The following is a 19,604-nucleotide window of genomic DNA, read 5'->3' on the forward strand; positions in this document are numbered from 1 at the left end:
CTTGTTTATATTTCATGTCATGCCTTTTTGTTCTGTTCTCTTTGTTGTAAATAAATTCAAAATGAGAGCAAAAGAACTGTCTAAGGCCTTCAGAAAGAAAATTGTACCAGCTTATGAGTCTGGTAAGGGATTTAAAAAGATCTCAAACGATTTTGAAATCAGCCATTCCACTGTCCGGAAAATAGTCAACAAGTGGAGGGCTTTCAAACAACTGCTAACATGTCCAGATCTGGTCGTCTAAGCAAGTTCATCCCGAGAGCAGACCGCAAGATGCTAAAAGAGGTTTCCAAAAACCCTAAAATGTCATCACGGGACCTACAGCAGGCTCTGGCTACTGTTGATGTGAAAGTGCATATCATCACAATCAGAATAAGACTGCACAAGTATAACTTGCATGGGAGGTGTACAAGGAGGAAACCTTTGCTTTCTAAGAGAAACATCAAGGCCAGACTGAGAGAATGTAGACAAAGACCAGGATTTCTGGAATAATGTTCTTTGGACAGATGAGTCCAAATTTGAATTACTTGGACACCAGAACAGATGACATGTTTGTCGTAAACCAAATACAGCATTCCAGGAAAAGAACTTCATACCAACTGTGAAGCATGGAGGTGGAAGTGTTATGGTTTTGGGCTGCTTTGCTGCAGCAGGACCTGGACAGCTCACAATCATAGAATTCACCATGAATAATACTGTGTATCAGAGGATGCTTGAGGATCATGTGAGACCATCTGTTAGAAAATTAAAGCTGAAGCGGAACTGGACCCTGCAACATGACAATGACCCAAAACATACCAGTAACTCCACCAAAACCTGGCTGAAAACTAAGAAATGGGGAGTCCTGGAATGGCCGAATCAAAGCCCAGATCTTAAACCCATTGAGATGCTGTGGGGTGATTTGAAACGGGCTGTACATGCAAGAAACCCCTCAAATATCTCACAGCTGAAAGAATTCTGCATTGAGGAGTGGGGCAAACTTTCTTCAGACCGATGTCAGAGACTGGTAGATAGCTACAAGAAGCGTCTCACTGCAGTTATTTCAGCCAAAGGGGGTAAACACTAGCTATTAGGGGGTAGGGTGTCCTAACTTTTTCCTCAGTTCGAATATGCATTTTTGTAGCAAGACATTTACAGAAGATCTTGAAAAGTCTTTTCTTCAGTGTTAATTGTTTAGTTATATTCCTATAATCTCTCAGTATTGTTAAAATTGAGATTAAATATCTATATATCCAAAAATGTTACAAAAATACTCAGTCTTTCATAGGGTGTCCTAATTTTTTCACATGACTGTACTTAGCTTCATTACAGTGTTTCTTTAGAGTGGGTGGGAAGGTCCTGTGTTTTTGTATAAAGATGTTGCTCTGAATTAGCTTAAGATGTAGTTTCAGAATCGATACGTTTTGTTTTTTGCTAGTTTTCCGCTTTTATGGAAAACACTGGTCTTTCTTGTTCGACATGTTACGTTTTTAGTTTAATATAATTTAACAACCTTGTTATACGGATTTTCTCCCTAGGAAAGAGCTGTAATATATTTCTCCTACCTAAGTTTACCAGTCAATGATCTTAATTAACTTCTGAATAGTCAGAAATATGCCCTAAGCCATATATATATATAAAACATGTAATCTGAAGTAATATTTTTTATATATTTGGAAATATGTTACTGAATCAGTAAACACATAATTAAACTACTGAAAACAATTAAAGGATAATTAAAGTTTCATATATTCTAGATATGACAAGGCACAACTACCTGAGTTAATTTTTGTGCAAAACGGTTCTCGGGTAAACAAACATGTAGTCTTATATTCAAACGTTTACTCTTTGGTCCATGTTCCTAGATGTTAATTTGTTACGATACGATTTGCAGCCCGATAAATGATTGTAACACACTTGTTTATAATGAGTATTATCACCTCAACCAACCGGTATATGCTTGATGAAAAAAAAACAAACAGAATGATACACACTACTCTTCCATCAAAGCTGCTTCATGTTTATCTACAGTGTTTCAAGGCCACGTCATATCCAGAATACCTTATAATTTTTCAGTTGGAATTACTCACCATTAGATGTACTAGTCACTTAATTTCCTTAAAAATCTTTCATTTTAGGTGCTAGTTAATCAGTTGTGTTTGGTGAGGACGATCGTTACCATCCACGAAAAGAATGATCTGATCAACTTCATCTCTATATAACAACGCTAATGATCTTATATCCATTATAATATAGTATTCATGTGTCGTGTTACAGTACATACAGATTAATGTGGCCTAAAGTTCTAACCCTTACCCAGAGTGGCATGATGCGTGTATCTATGTTCTATGAAATTGGGTTTGGATTACTGTCCTCCATCAACTGCAGTGGTGGCCTGAAAGCATGCTCATACTTGTATCGACCCTGTAATGACTTGTTGTAGTCAAGCCATATCATGCAAATATCTTAATGTTTCTGGAATCCTCGTTTATTTTACTATCAATAACTTTACGTACTTCACTTCTGCAAGTTGTTGACAGAAAACATTTTGTGCTTACTTCGCTTTCATACACAACTGATTATGAAAACCAGATTCTACGGTCAGTCACGTAATACTTGTTTTATATAGAAATTATATTAAGGGTGTCATTGGCATTACTTAATAACACAGCTGTATTATTAGCATAACTATAAGATAGAAAACTACAATTATATCCTGCTTGCTTTGAAAATTATAGTTTATAATTGTGTCTTTAATCCTCTGTATAGTTAATGGTCTCATTTTAACACGTTTTTATAAAACTGATATTATCCTATGATTCTTTATTGACTGTTGACACGTTGCAAGAACAGTGCTTATGTACAAAACATATGTTGAGTAAATATGAAAAAAAAAACAGTTTTATGTTAAATTAATTGCTTCTTCACTTTAAAAATACTTACATACACACACACGTAAATATTGATATATTTATATTTCGCTCTTGGAAAATATTATATTTTAACGTGGTTCAAAGCAAAACTTTCATACCCAGCGTCACAAAAAATTCGAATAGTTTAAATTTGACCGTTATGGATTATGTAGTAGCGAGTGTTTTCGTTGACATACCAGACTGTGTTAAGTCAGTTTCTATTATTATCGTACCTAAATATTTTCAAATCAGGGAACTTTAATTCACTACAACTCAAGAATTTATATATATAGTGTAAACCTGAACTCACAACAAGTCAGGAACATAGATAACAAAAACATGAATTCATTACAACTCTGAAATATGGATAGTGAAAAGTTTTTTTTTTTTTTTGGAATTGCATGCTATTTGCAGGAGTTTCATTAAAGCCTATAATTCAATAATCATGAACAGTTGTATGGTTACATGCATTTATAAATATGTGATCTTTATTGTCTTATGAAAGGTTCTGTAAAAACACATTAAATAATTTTGTATTTTTCATGAAAATGTAAGAAAATGACTTTTCTAATAGGTTCTGAAATAGTTAACAATAAAGAAACTTAGGGATTGATATCATCAGGTAGTTTTAATTGAATATCACTAACAGAGTAACTACCTGGTACATAGGAGCTACATCCCCATTATGAAATACTGATTGCCTTACAAGCAAATAGAACATTTGTTTTCGTGGAGATCGAATAAAATTAATTTGATACAAATTAATATTTTTAACTAATCATATGAATAAATTATTTGTTTTACTGAGAGGACTGTAAAAGCCAAAGAAAACATGTAGAAAACAAAACTTTTATATAATGTATAACAATAAATATTTCCTTTTAATGACATCTACAGAATATTGGAGGTTATCAAAGATTCGCTTTCTTCGGTCTTTTCTTTAATACACCTTTAAAAACGTTGGAGTTTAATATCTATTTAGAATTACATTTTAATTCACATTAATTTAGTTATGGAGAGCAGATTATCTATGTGTACGCTAGTTTTGGTTTGTTTTGAATTTCGCGCAGAGCTACACGAGGGCTATCTGCGCTAGCCGTCTCTAATTCACAAGTGTAAGACTAGAGGGAGGGCAGCTAGTCATCACCACCCACCGCCAACTCTTAGGCTACTGTTTTACCAACAAATTGACCGTCACATTATAACGCTCTCACTGCTGAAAGGGCGAGCATGTTTGGTGTGACGGGGATTCGAACCCGTGACTCTTGGATTACCACCTGGCCATGCCGGGTCTGTACACTAGTGACTAAAGACAAATATTTCAAAACTGTTCTAATTCCAAATAGAAAATTTAAGTTTTATTTATGTGAGAGAATATAGATTGTTATAAGAACTTCTCCAGCTCTGCTATAGGAAAACTCGTACCTGGTAAAGCTTGATGATATTAGGATGCGAAAGTTGTTTCATTATCTGAACTTCTCGGTACACTTTCTCCAAGTTTACTTTATCCAGATGAGATTTGTCGATAATTTTGATAGCCACCTAGTAGAGAAAAGTAAATTTAGTATACTGAGTATCGCTGACTAACAGATAAAGCACAACATATAAGTCAAAGTATTAAAAAATTCAGAAAGACTCTACATTAAAAGGTAAGAAAGTTTAATTTTATTTCCCTTTGAAGATTTACAAAATAAACACAAGGCTAAAATATTATACCTCCTCACAAAGGATGAAGTCTTGCTATTTTTGTATGAATTGTTAATAAGTAGCAGTTATCTTTCATCAGAAAACAATCCTTCCTATAAATGAAGCAGTCTAAGATCCACACACGATTGACACTCCAAAGTTTTTTGACAAAAATACAAAGCCTTTTTACCACAGTTACCTAAAATATGGTAAACACAATATGTGATTAAAGTAACAGAAGAGAAACGTTCCAAAATAAAACTATAGGTTAGCCCTTTTCGTGTAGCTCTTCTAAATATTACGAGTATGGTGCGGAGCCTTGTATCATAACCTTGGACTTCAGACTAGTAGTGTTAAAACCCTTACGTGTTTCAGTATTCCACTAATGATTTATGAAAGTACATGTACAAATATTGAAAAATATTTTTCTGAATTTAACTGAATAATAAACAGAGGACCTATTTTTTTAGGAAGAAATGAAAAAAAAAAAGAATAACATCCAACAAAACAGAAAACTTTCAAAAATTTTCCTCAGAACAATGAAGCCATTAAGTGAAAATCAGAATATATATGTATATTATCCACTGTATTTTTGAAATGGTTCTTTGAGGAATATACTCTGTTTATAATGATGTATTTCTTTATTAGAGCCCTGTACAATATCGGGTTGCACAACATTTTCGTAAGGTGCAAGCCTGCTTTCAACAAAATGTCACAGACCATTCTACACATAATACAGTAAGCAATTGATTCAGTCACAAATGTGACATTCAAGCTTCTTTCAGGCAAGCTCAGTTGTGCAGGTCAAAGATGATTACTAAATACACTACCAGGTTCTCTGGGGTAATATGAACACAGTAGATTGTTCCATTGTCCATCCCCCTACCGTATATAGCATTACAGGATGACTAGAATGACACTTTCTTATTCGTTCTTATAACGGAATCACAGACCTGCTCACTATTATGGAAGTCTTCTCTGCACATTTACACTACTTTCCAGCATCCTGAATTTCTATAAAACAAAGTCGATATGTGCAAACTTCCAATATTGTTTACTCATGTATCTTTCTGCAAATTGTATTTCAAACAGTTTATGGTAAAAACATGTTATCATACAAGATTCACTATACTTTCATTTGAACTACGGTTTTTGAATAACGTACTGACATTAACAGTAAACTAAAATACACTCCTAAAAGACAAAAATTTCGTCACTGCATACAATCACTTGCATCTTACGATGACTCAACCTGTTATCAGGTGAAATAACTGGATGTAAGCACACACTGTAAATATATGGTTAGCTATATTAAATATTTATTAGAACTGTTTTTATTCCAAAATATGAGACATTTATTCTTATCACACTTTCAACAGGTACTCTCACTAATGTTATTCTCCTTGTCTTGTCAACGTCCTGCGCTGACATTTGACGCTTCCTATTATGTACAAATGGAGGTACATTCAGGGACACTCCTTCGGGAAAATATCCTCTACATTAAATTCCTTACCTCTAATTATGCGTCCTCCAATGACACAGTGGTATGTTTGCGAACTCACACAGTTAGAAACCGGGTTTCGATAACCGTTGTGGGCAGAGCACAGATAACCCATTATGTAGCTTTATGCTTAATTTCAAATAAACAACTTCTCGTTATGTAGTCTCCAGGCCTGAAATTTTTCACTCCAATAACATTATGCTAAATTCAAACTTTGTTACTCTGATCGTCTAACCATAGTACAAAAGATACGAATGTAACATGAAGAGTTGCACAACCCAACGCTTTGAAGTTGCTATAATGTTTGTGAAGAAAAAGTATCTCTCTATAGCAAGAGCTAAAGGTATTGGATCTTTACTTCGATATAAACAGCTATCAGTCTTATGTTTGGATAAAGTAAAAATAAACCTAGTATCTTCTCCATAATAACTGATAATGTAGGAAATAATTTGTTGTTGAGAGCACAGAAAGTTATTTCAGTTATGACACGACTGGAAAAGTAAGCTTGAGTGATATTAAAACTTCTGTGTATTTACTTCTATTACGGGAATTTTTATGTCTTAAATGCGTTTTGTTCTGCGGTACTATGGTTATACGGTATTTTCTAAAATCTGTTTACATTTTATTGTTAATCAATACATTTGTGATATTCTTGATGACGAAAAACTTACTTGAAATAAAAAGATATCTCAGAACGGCTGGTACGTGTATTAACAATTTTATTTCATAAGGAGAAAACAACGTTTCGGTAAATACATTGCGTGGGCATTTTCTAAATATGTATTATCAGCCGGCTCCTTTTACAAAGACTATTTTAACTTTAAATCTATTCTTAATCAACTAAGTCATAAAGCCTTAATGGCCAGTGTTGATGTAATCTCTGTAATCTACCTCTTCACCTACAGAATCTACAGAACACACACTTAGATTTTTCAATCACGTTAACTCGATACACCCCAATATTACATTCATCTGTGAATAGGAAAAACTAACCAAATAGCATTTCTTAACCTCAAAATCACTAGAAGTGATACACAATTCAAAACAAAATCCACAAAAAAATCACCCGTACTAAATTATACGTTCCCTGCGACTCAGCACATGAAACAAAACAAAAACTCAACATATTAAGAAACCAAATAAACACAGCCACAAAACTATGTTCACCTGATAAAATTAACATGAAATCAACAAAATAAAACAACACTTTATCAACATCAACAAATTTCCTAAAAAAACAGTGAAAAAATTATACAGACACACCTAGATCGACGACAAACAAGTAATAATAAATCCCAAGATAAATAAATTATAAAACTTTATATAAGCGAAAAAATAATCAACATTTGCAACAACAAAAAACTGATAACAAAACACAACATTCTAGTAAACACCAAATTTATTCAAAAACAAGGTACAAAACTAAAGTCCATGATATGTAAAAACTACACTGACAAACACAACACCAACATAATTTATAAAATACAATGTAACAACTGTTACGACTTCTGTATTGGAAAAACAAGCAGAAAAACGAAAACTAGATTCAAAGAACAAAAAAAAACATTCACACGTTTTTGATCACTATAAATCAAATTAACACATCATAAACATAAAAAACACCCAGATATTAAGTAGTGAAACAAATGTAAACAAACGCAAAATCAAAGAAGCCCTACTTATACAGCAGCTAAAACCAAAATTAAACCAATATGAAGGAACAACTTTATACCTATACTAATTAATAACCTAAAATCTTCCTGCAACGCCCCCTACAATCCAGTACCCGTTTATACTCTTGTCCCTAAGACATGTGTCCAGCAACGGTCACATTCAAACTCTCTCTTTCTTAACCTGAAGATGACCTAGGAAGGTCGAAACGTATCAATAAAAGAGTTAATACCCATCCATACGAGCCGTTCTGAGATAGATTTTTGTGATATTGTCTAAAATGTTATATAATGTGATACAACTATTGTGTAAGAAGGAAAAACTATATAATAAATAAACGTAAAATTACCGTCGAATACATTGGAAATTTGATCTCTTTTTTTTTCAGAAACAACTTCTAGGTCTTTACTCAAATATTTATTATTTTACGAAATAATTGGAAATATATTCATAATTTCAAGTTTGAAATAGAAATGAATGAATTAATAGGAAGTATACATGATAATTGTTACACCGTCGATGCTGAATTTCACATACTTTTTAATTAAAAATAAACGTTTATGCATCATGAAAAAGAAATTTTGAAGTCAAAAGTGTTACTTCTCAAATTTATGATGTGTTTTAGAAAACTAGGCATTTTACAAATGTTACGCAAAAGAGTTACACCAAAAGTTTATGTAGATATAATTTGAGAACATTTTTTTGATATTTCTCGTAAGTCCACAAATTATTTAAAGGAAGTTACAATCTCTGATAGAATGTGAAACCACAAATGTTTTGAGATATTTCAATAATGCTGTTTTAGTCATATTACATTCTTTTCTCAAGATTTTTTAGTTATGAAATTTTGTAATATTTAATCTGTGTGAGTTGGAATGATAAAAGGTGGTTGTAAACAGTTTACTAGACAATCATATTGCATATACTCTCCGATACAAGGGATTGGGTTGATTGCATATTTTGTACTTATTCATCACTATTTTGTGCAACTTACCGTTTTATTGATTTAACAGTCACCTGGTAGCTAATCTGGAATGTTTAATCACTAGAAATCAATTTGTAAAAGTGGACACTGAAAGAGAGTGGAATTTATAATATGATTCTGTTTAATGGCAATGGTATGTAACAGTTCTTTTTAACAAAAAATATTCATATACTGTTCAGAACATGAAGATATATTCAGATCTGGGGCTTAGCATATCTACGACGAAGATAATCTTTGTATTTAATCACACAGAATCACAAAGAACATGGATCAAGAACGTCTAGGCACAAGTGAGAACCAAAGTTTGATAGTGACCACTCAAACATTTGTTAATACTCTTCAAATAAGAAGTGTTATAACACGAATTCCTCTAGTACGAATTATTTGCTATAGACATTGACAAATAAATTTAAAAATACATGCAGTTTATACCATAAAAGTTTTAAAGTTGAAAAATGCAAAATAAAGTCAATAGTAGTGTTATGTTGTTGTTAGTATTGATCATGAAGGTCCAAATTAATTCTCCTAAAACTTTCTATTTCCAACCTTTTCACATATACTTCCTAGGTTTATTTTACTATTAGTGGCTGAAGTATAAAGCAATGAGTAACCATGAGTTTAGTTATAATATTGCAGCTGACCCTGATGAAGTAGCAGAAGTCACAGACGAAGTTAAGGACAGTGGCAATGAGTTTGTTACAAGACACCTTTGGTCAGCTACCTAAAAATCGTTATTGAGGGCTTCTTGAATTAGCCATAAACTTTCTTCGTGGTATCTCTTCTCATGAAGTGCGATTTGTAACTCCTGGATTACTGTATCGTGCGTAATTGAGAGCGAATATCTGTAGGTTTATGGGACTGTTTAAGATCACTGACATTGAAGAAAGAAGACTATTCAAGTCTATCTTAGGGCATAATACACTACTCATGATTTCAGTTGTGCTCATCACAATAAGTTTAACTTCCTAAAATGTCTTCTTAACTACCAAAAGGTAAATTCTAATAGGGAACAGGTAAATAACTTGTCGAATATTTGCTGGACATGAATGATATCTCAATAAAGATCTCATCGGTTTGACATTCTTTAATTCAGCTATTTCCATAGGGACAAATGAAGCAATGGTAAAGCATTAAATACGAAGGAAGGCAGAGATGAGTCTCAGAAGCACATTCAGCTGATTATCAGGAAGCTGAGGACGTGTAAATCGAAACTGTTCACATAAAGAACACAAAAGACTTCTTCAGATGACTCGAAGTCCTGTTTCGAGATCGACCCAGAGTCGTGAGAGCCGAGAGAGGACTAATTACAAAATATTCAACACATGAATGTGGTAAACGACAGTGCTGAAAGAAGTACTGCTCATACTGGGGAACAAATGTCATCATATCAAAGAAATACGAACAGAAACAATTTTTCCTTCGAGTTATGTAAAATCATAGAGGACGTTTTCTTAACAGCAAAAACAAACAATAAAAATGGAAAAGTAACTAACTACATCAAAATCATATAATTATGTGATATACTAATGTGCATGCAATAAAATAATAACATATTCATTGAATCATTTATGAAGATTACAAAAGTGTTTTATATCATAGGATATACAGTACCAGACCACTGCAATCAAGAATTTAACTTCATTGAGCAACCTTTAAATAGTATCAAAAATGAATGATTTTTGCATATTGAAACAAAACTAAAGGGTGATAGTTTTAGAATTTCTAACTTGAAATTTTACCTGTAAATAAGAACCACCCAAAAGCACCGAGTAGGGTTAAAGCATGCATAAAGGACATGTTTAACCAACGAATTATAAATGTTGTTTTGAATTAAGCACAAAGCTACACAATGAGCTATCTGTGCTCTGCCCACCACGGGTATCGAAACCCGGTTTTTAGCGTTGTAAGCCCGCAGACATACCGCTGAGCCACTGGGGGGCACGAATTATAAATGACAGTAGCATTACTCATGCAGCTTCAAATGTGTTAATTCCTGAAACAGGTGGTAAAATTTTGAAATGATTTTAGAAAATGAAATTCAGTACCTATTAATGACTTACTTCTGTGTCAAGAGATATTGGACAGTTCATGTAAGTAAAAGTATGAACATTCGTCTATGAATCTGCAAGTTAGCTATTGTGGTTGAGGAAGACTCTATCGATATTAACATCCGGACAATACCAGTTCAAGAGAATTTGATTTGATTTACATAATGCTCTTTGTCAGTGAGATGGCATAATTTTTTTTCAGAAAGTGTTATACAACAATTAGAAAGATTAAGTCTTGTATCTGATATACAGAATGAAAATTCAGCATTAAAGCTAAGAGTCTATTCATGAGAAAAGAGGTAGATTATTTAGGTCACATGGTAAGTGTAGAAGGTATAAAACTTGCTCCTAAAAGTTAGAGGTCTGTAATAATTATTCAGTACCAACATAATCGTGCATTTTAAAGGTTTTTTATAATTTTAGGGGAGATTAATCCCACATTTTGTAGTATTTGCAAGCCCTCTCACACAAATTACAAATAAGGTTTAGGCCTGGAACGGCCAGATGGTTGCTGTGTTTGTCACACCAAACATGCTCGCCCTTTCAGTTGTAAGGGCATTATGGTCAATTCCCACTGTTCGTTGGTAAAAGAGTAGCCAAAGAGTTGGCAGCAAGTGATAATAACTAGCTGCCTTCCCTCTAATATTTCACTGTTGAATTAGGGAGGTTGGCGCAAATAACCTTCGCTTAGCTGTGCGCAAAATTCAAAAACAAACAAGAAGGCCTAGGTTTACAGTGAGCATATAAAAGACAAGGGGTATTCAAAAAGTAAGGGAATTCAGTAATTACGCCGGTAATTTTGAGTTACCCTTAATTCAATAAAGGAGCAGTCATATTTCAGTTAGATTTAAAGGATAAATAATACTCTTAAATATATCAAAGCAGAGAGTAGGAAAAAGCTAAAATAAGTTACTCAATGACAGAGTATGGTTATTTTACGTGGTACCTAGACATTCTATTGTTATATGTACAGTAGGAAATACTCCAAAATTACGGATCATGTACCCTTATAGTAGCTAATGACGCTGAGAGACCTGTCATCTAGCAAGGTGGGTGCTAGTATTAAAAGACTACAATTTTAAGTAATTCAAAAAGAAAAAAATCTAATGTAGAATGCATTAAGTAAGATTAGAATAGGAGAATCAGTAGACTGCTCAAAGTGAGTAATAAATAAAATTATGAAAATAAAGTGGAGATGGGTATAAAAAAGTTTAGGATTGAGATCATACTACAAGTGAACGTATAAAAAATGTAAGAATCAAATTGTAGCTCAATGAGTAATATTATAATGTTTACCGAGAGGTGGAAGTACATGCTTCATTTCAAAATTAAATAAAGGTACGTGACTTACAATGTGAAAATGAAATAAGAAACAACGTAATAACTACACAGCTGTTAACAAATTAATAGAAAGATTCAATAAATCTTGTTGGGCATGAAAAGCAGATCAGAAAACATGGGATAAGCAAGTTCAAATAGTGTTATTATCTTAGAAAAGCACAGCAAATGAATGTGTGTGTATGTACGTGTTTTGTTATAGCAAAGACGCATCGGGCTATCTGCTGAGTCCACCGAGGAGAATCGAATCTCTGATTTTAGCGTTGTAAATCCGTAGACTTACGCTGTACTAGCGGAGGACCACAGTAGATGAATCTACTCAAGAGTGTCCTTTCCTTCTTACTACATGGAGGAGAGAGAGGTGATGTTGCCAACTCAATAGATGTTGGTTCCAAGAAAGATTAATTATACTATAGATGAGGAATATAAAGCAGAAATGCTACATAGAATGCAAATAGCATTTATAATAGCATATGAACATTTGACCCAGACAGCCGAAAGTAAAGAAAAGCAGGTAGATAGAAATTGAAAAATTAATAAAATGAAGTTAGATGATAAGGTACTGTTATACGCCGCCATTGTTAAAACGGAAATACATTTAAATGACTAAATTATGAAATGGCCCTTTTAAAGAGCTCACACAAATGAGACCAGTAAATTTCTTAATACAACAAATAATTGGTAAAGGCGCATATCTGATATACGTTAATTGGTTTAAAAAAGATTGACTAAACTAAACCATATGAAAAAGAAAAAAATCTGAAATATTAAAAACAGTTAAACAAACTTAAAAAGATAAAAGACAAGAAAATTAAGACCAATGATAACAGAGTACGAGGTGACTAAATAGAAGATGAAGTTATAGGTCTTTCATGCGATAAGAATAACAATAATACATAAATTGATGCCATGACAGTAGATATAGGAAAAATTGTGAACAGAGTAGATGTCAAAATGGAAGCATATCGCAACGTAGAACAGTCAAATTGAGTAATGTAGGCATCCAAAGTCAATCCGTATTGACAGACACTAGTGTGGTTGTAATACAGCAAACAGGATGTTATACACTCCACAATTTCTCTCTTTGTAGCTTTAAGGTTTCGTAGTTTATATGTTTTTTATAGTTTTCCAAAAGAAGTCTCAACTAATTCTCCGGTATTACTAAGGTGCTTGCTACTAGAGAGTTATTTCACGAATTTTATGTTATCTAACATTGCTTGATACAAATCAGTCAAGGTTTCTTTAACCTCTCTCCAGTGCTCAAAAGACATTTCTGATCCTAAAGCCTTCCACCATTCTAGTATCCCTCCCCTCAAACAAGAAGTTGCAGTTTCAGCCAATATATTCTCAGATATTTGATACACATAAATATGTCTTTTTAAACTTTTAAGAAATTCCGAGACATTAAGATCCAACTTACTGTCGAATTTCTCAACAGGTAGGGGTAGTGTGGTGACAGAACTTTCCACAGGGCTAGAGGTAGAATGAACTCTCAGAGTTTGAGGTGGAGGGAAGGGAAATTTGGTTTCCCTCTCTCTCTCTAGTAAATCAGTCACCACGTGTGTTAACATTTGAACCTGTTATATCAATACTGCCATATACTGCTTCAAACATGCTACACCAGCATCGTTACATTTCGTAGCAAGAGTTACTTTCAGTTCAAAGTGAACTTATACTTAAATTAACTTAAATTATTGCTAAAATAATTACTATTTACTGAACTGAAAAATAAACCACTCAGTAAAAAGTTCAAATACCCTATATGAAATTGTCCCTGTTCAGGTGCTAATGTAACAGACTTAAACAAACAGCCGCTTCAGACAGGATCAAACAGAAGCAAATTAATAACAAATTTTCAACGACAGAAATACAAAATAAAACTTTCAAACAGTTGGAATATGAACTTCATCACTTACCAAAAACACGGTTAATTAATATGCGCCTGTCCCGAACTTAATACTAACATTAAAGAGCAACATAAAATAAATATCAATATTATTAATTATTTCAATAAACAAAGGAATTAAGAAGAAACTGAAGTAGAAAATAGTTATTTCATAAAAACTCTCAATATTCCAAATTTAAATAACTGCAAGATCAATAACAATATTGAGTAACAATTACTAATAGTACATTTTATCTATATTTCAAGAACTAAGTCGTATAAGCTCAAGTCAGTTTATTTAGTTGTTTCACCACGAAATTACATCTCATGTTACTATAGGAAGCTTGTATCAGTTTCATAGTACAAACATATTCATATTCGATGTGTTTTAACTAGAAGGTGATTTAGCACTTTCATATAACTAAATATTCATATTTAAAATCCAAGATAAAAGAAATAATAACTGGATGGTAAACAAAATCATAATATAATAAAAGTACAATCTGCTATCTCACAGTAATAATACGTTTAAAGTAAATTTAATAGGCAGATAGTGAGATTTAGTAAGCATAATGATGTCAATGATTATGTTGCAAGTTTACAAACAGTCGAAGCTATTTGTGCTGGGATCATGAGATCAAGAGTTGATGACCTCAGTTTGGTTAATGACCGAATTTTAGCCACGTGCTACACACCAAGAAGCAATATAACATCTATAAATTCTGTGTAAAAGCTAGGTAGATTTTAACAGTAATGTGTATGTGTTAGTTTGCACTAAAAATCAGCAACCAGCTGTCCATGTTCTCTGCTCCACCAATTCTAGGTTAGACTTTCCAGTGAGCATAGTCTTAATTTGCAACTAAGAATTTAAAGTTTTGTGAAGTATCAGTCTTAAATGTGCTTATGTGCATTTATGAACAGGTTAAGGGACATGATCATAGACTTTGATACCAGAAATTGATCAAATGACTTTTGCTGTCTCTGTCATACAGCTAGAATAAAAAACATATTTTTAGACCTAGCTTCATACTTTTCCTACCATATAGTTGTCCCACAAGACAGTGAGGTTGTTTCTTACCTTTATTTCTTCAATGAAAATTCACTATCTGCCATATATTTTATATTAACGTTTATTCTACTTCTACTATTAATTAACATAACAGGTGCACTGTATTTTCAAATAATATCTTTTAGATCAGTTATCGTGGTTAATCTCACACTCATCAATTCTTAACATCAAGATAGAATCCATTATCTTAAAGCCTATTTGCCTACTGTTTTGTTCTTTGTGAAATTAGTCCAGTCATTGTATATAACACTCATTAATGACTTCGTATGATGTTGATGTATGTAACATGAAGCACATATATATTTATTTATATACATATATATTGTTATATATGTATAATACCATTACAGTATTCTAGTAGTTTATAACAGATTGCCCATCTTGGAATACCTCAATAATTATTATACTGTCATTTAAATTCCATTACATTCACCTCATTTTTCATTTCAAGTATCAAAAAATAAGAATCAGCAGCAAAGTCTGGATAAACTACACTATAATCAGTCAGAATCAATAATTGTGTTGCCACAACTGTATCTCAATATACATTCAGAACTAAAACAAATCCCTCACTTCTTATAGAATCCTCATGCCTCCCTATATAATACAGACAAGAATCTAACATAAAAAGGTAGCATGTTCTGTATGATTATCACTCTCCTCTGCGTCTCCACACTCTCGCACGTCCATCATCACGAGACACAGTGAACCTGCTCTCGTCTGTTCACAGCATGGTGGCCCGTTGACGAAGTTCCCAGTCCAGGTCCTGACGAGCAAACTCCAACCTAGCTGCACAGTGTCGCGCTGCCAGAATAACTCCTCTTGCAGGCCGTCTGACCCTAAGGCGTCCTTCGTGCAGAAATGTTTGAGTTGACACACTGGTTCCAGTGGAATGCTGAAGGTCATTTCACAGTAACCAAGCCGTAGCTAACCTGTTCCGCAGAGCGATAATCACGATGTAACGATCCTCTCTGGTTGTTGTGCAGCGTTGACAGCCTTGACCTGGTCTCCTGCCATAAGAGTTCGTCTCCTGATATCGTCGCCAAAGTCGACTGATGAGGCTTGTTAACACACCGACGCGCTGTGCCATCTTACTTTGGGTCTGGCCATCCTCCAGCATCTGGACCGCCCTGGCCACCTCGTTCTCTGTCAGACGGCGCCTGACTGCTTGGGTACACAAAATGAAGGTATACACTGAAAAAACGAGCCACAAAAGATCCATGTTGGTGTTTGTTTCGAGAATTAACGGGAAATGCATAGATTCATGTAACAGCCTTATATAGGGTACCTTGAGTTGTATTCTCCTTGAATGATGTGAGTCTTGTTTGATTTGCTTCAAACTTCACTCACAAGCTTAAAAAATACACTTGTAGACGAACGGATATGTTTTTCATACATAAATTTCGTTATGACAAAAATATACTGAAATATGTACTTGTTACTTTAATTTTTTAGCAGTATATTATCTGCCGTTCAGTAGATATTTCATTTAGTGAAAGTCTTCATGGAAGCCATTTAAATCCCATTCATCTTACAGCAAATAAACTGTGCTAACTGTGGATGATCGAGTAGTAGTGGAAAATGTAGTCCATGCATTCTACTGCACAACACTACCCAATAACTCAGAATTCAAATAGCATCTTTTTTTTAATTCAATGATCGTCCGAAATTAGTAACTGTTCTAACTAGCAATGACCAACAAGTAATTGTACAATGTAGTGTATATGTTGTGCTCTACAATGACACTTAATAGCTCAAAATGCAATGGTCGCAACTCCTCTTCGAATCTTTCAACTATTTAATCATCCTGATGAATTATGATGGATCAATTCCATTGATATCAATCACAAGGTTAATGTTAGACTAATTGTCAGATATGTTTCTTTTTCTTTTAACATCAGCAATTTTACAGGTCGTTCATCATGGGCAGTGAGGTAAGTCCTTTCACTCATTTCGCCCTTGTCAGGTGAGTAATTATGATTCAAGACGGTCTCCTCATTGTCCTCTAATTCATTTGTCTCAACTTCAGACACCTGGTCATGTCAGTGTACGAGAAGTTCATACAAAAGGAGTTTATCGACGTGTTCTGTGGGCACTCATATACTGACATCAGCTGTAGGTTGGAGGTTGATAAGACAATCTAAAAGAGCACAAGATATGAACCAGTCCAATCAGATTTAAGTTGCTTTCAGTTTGTTATAACATACCACAATCAGACCAAAACTCCATAATGGAACATCCATTCGTTTACCATCTTATCATACACTTCCATTTTTAAGTGACTTTTTCTATTTGCTGTGCGGTGAGCTCCACGTATGTTTGTGAACATTTTAGGATGTGTTTTTATAGAGGAGAGTACGGTATATATATATATATATATATATATATATATATATGCATATATATTATGCAACAGGAAGTAGTATTTCCTGAGAAACATGATCATATTCAGAAAGTAGCTTCTAGATCTCTACTCAGTTGCTTTGTATGACATCATAATATGCAGCAAGCTCAGTCAGTTTTGTCAGGATCGGCAAGTTTCACAAGCATCCAAATCCTAGACTAGAGATGATAACCTTCGCTGTCTGGGCAACATGAATCGAGACGGAGTCCTTTCCCACCTCTGACTCGTTGACCTCACATTCAGGATCCTGGTTATGCATGCAGTTTATTGATGTATTCCACAGGTACACATACACTTCACATCAGCTGTTAATGATACATTAATGGGCATGAAAGAGTACAAGTTATGGACCGTTCTGGGATAATGAAAGATAAAGCCACCAGTAAACTCACTGGATCACTTAACCAGGACGAACACCTTCAGCAACAAGATAGCGAGTGGCAACAAATAAGATGCCATTCCAACAGTATGACATGGGCCTCACAAATGAATACCACCAGAAAGACTTGCGAATGTATAATTTTGTGTAGTGTTACATTTTATTTTTGTATTAAGAGTGTTCAAGGGACTTCACAATCTAGAAATGGGGTAGTCTCACAAGCTATATTTTTGTTGTAATTTAGATGTTAGCTAGAACGCGAATCACGTTAAGACCAAGTTAGTCCTAGAATAATCGGAAATATTAATGAGCGAGAGGTTAGGCAAAATATCTAGAAAAGCGATTAAGATATAAATACAAGTGAGATATTCTTCTGGGTAAGTAAGCATGTGGTGAAACAGCGAAGTATCAAGAATATAAACTTCCTTTTTTCACCATGAATCAGTTACTTTGTTTATATTCTTGAATCTATTTTGTTTTTCGCACATATTTACTTGAAAAGTGTACAAGTCTTTAAAAAAACGTTATGGAAGAAATAAACTAATCTGTTATAGACTAGGTGAGCCTATACTTGTGTTATATTCACCAGATAATTTAAAAGAGAATTGTTTGCTTGCTTGTGTTTTCTTATAGCAAAGCTAGATGGGCTATCTGCTGTGTCCAACGAGGGGAATCGAACTCCTGATTTTAACGTTATAAATCCGTAGCTTTACCGTTATCCCAGCGGATGACTAATTTAAAAGAATCCATCAACAAAGAAACAACAACATTACAACAATACTATATACTACGTTTTTTTTATCATATCTGGAAATAACTTTCGGTCATTTCCTACAGAAAAAATATATAAAATAATTTGATTTGGTAACATATCTTGTATTAGATATTTCTTCAAAAATAACATCAACAAAAACAACACACATAGTATGGTATTTCAACTCTCTATATTTTAATTTAACAAAATAAAGCATGAACTTCATGTGTCACATCTATTGTTTTATATAATATTTTTTTTATTATTTTTCTCTATATATCACTATGCTTCTCCAACTACCATGCAGTTGGAGATGTAATATGGGATTATTAATGTTTTCTCCGACAGTATATGATTACAAACATACAACTGTATGTTTGGTCTGTTTTGAATTTAGCGCAAAGCTACACGAGGGCTATCTGCGCTAGCCGTCCCTAAATTAGCAATGTAAGACTATAGGTAAGACAGCTAGTCATCACCACCCACCTCCAATTCTTGGGCTACTCTTTTACCAACGAATAGAGGAATTGACCGTCACACTACCACGCCCCCAAAGGGGAAAGAGTGAACATGTTTGGTCTGAAAGGGATTCGAACCCGCGACCCTCGGATTACGAGTCGAGTGCCTTAACCACCTGGCCATGCTGTGCCCAAAGCTAAAGTCAGCAAAATCAAACTTTATTTGTTTAAAAAAATTATTAAATTTTTAGTTCTGCTCAATAGAAATTCAAGGTGATCACATCATTGCTAGTGTTCTAGATAATATTGGTTTGGGAATTAAAACAATTCAATAAGAACATAAAATAACAACGTTTATCAAATATTTATCAAGATCAAGATTCATTAAAATGGCTATGTTAGGTATTTAACTGTAATATTAGCAATGCAAAATACTTAATACATTTCCTATGTAATATCTTGCGATACAGAAATTATCTTTATCGAAAGAGTCCACATTCAAACATTCCAGAAGCACAAATATTACATTTATTTGATG

General features: G+C 33.7%; 1 protein-coding gene across 3 annotated transcripts in view; it reads right to left on the minus strand.

Moving 5' to 3' along the window:
- The window catches only part of LOC143225177 (serine/threonine-protein kinase SIK2-like), an 81,260-nt gene that overhangs the window by 59,979 nt on the left and 1,677 nt on the right, over positions 1 to 19,604 (minus strand). Inside the window, exons 1-2 of one of the 3 annotated variants that reach the window (XM_076454137.1) lie at positions 4,605 to 4,851; positions 4,314 to 4,430 (exon numbers count right to left, since the gene is read on the minus strand). In XM_076454137.1, the coding sequence (XP_076310252.1) occupies positions 4,314 to 4,355 (42 nt within the window). In that variant the 5' untranslated portion in view covers positions 4,356 to 4,430; positions 4,605 to 4,851. Of the gene's footprint in view, positions 1 to 2,066; positions 2,087 to 4,313; positions 4,431 to 4,604; positions 4,852 to 19,604 lie in introns of those variants that run through there. The other 2 variants (XM_076454136.1, XM_076454138.1) reach the window with 2 other exon arrangements.

The sequence above is a fragment of the Tachypleus tridentatus genome, chromosome 9, assembly GCF_004210375.1.
Source record: "Tachypleus tridentatus isolate NWPU-2018 chromosome 9, ASM421037v1, whole genome shotgun sequence".
In the NCBI taxonomy this organism is placed as follows: Eukaryota; Metazoa; Arthropoda; class Merostomata; order Xiphosura; family Limulidae; genus Tachypleus; species Tachypleus tridentatus.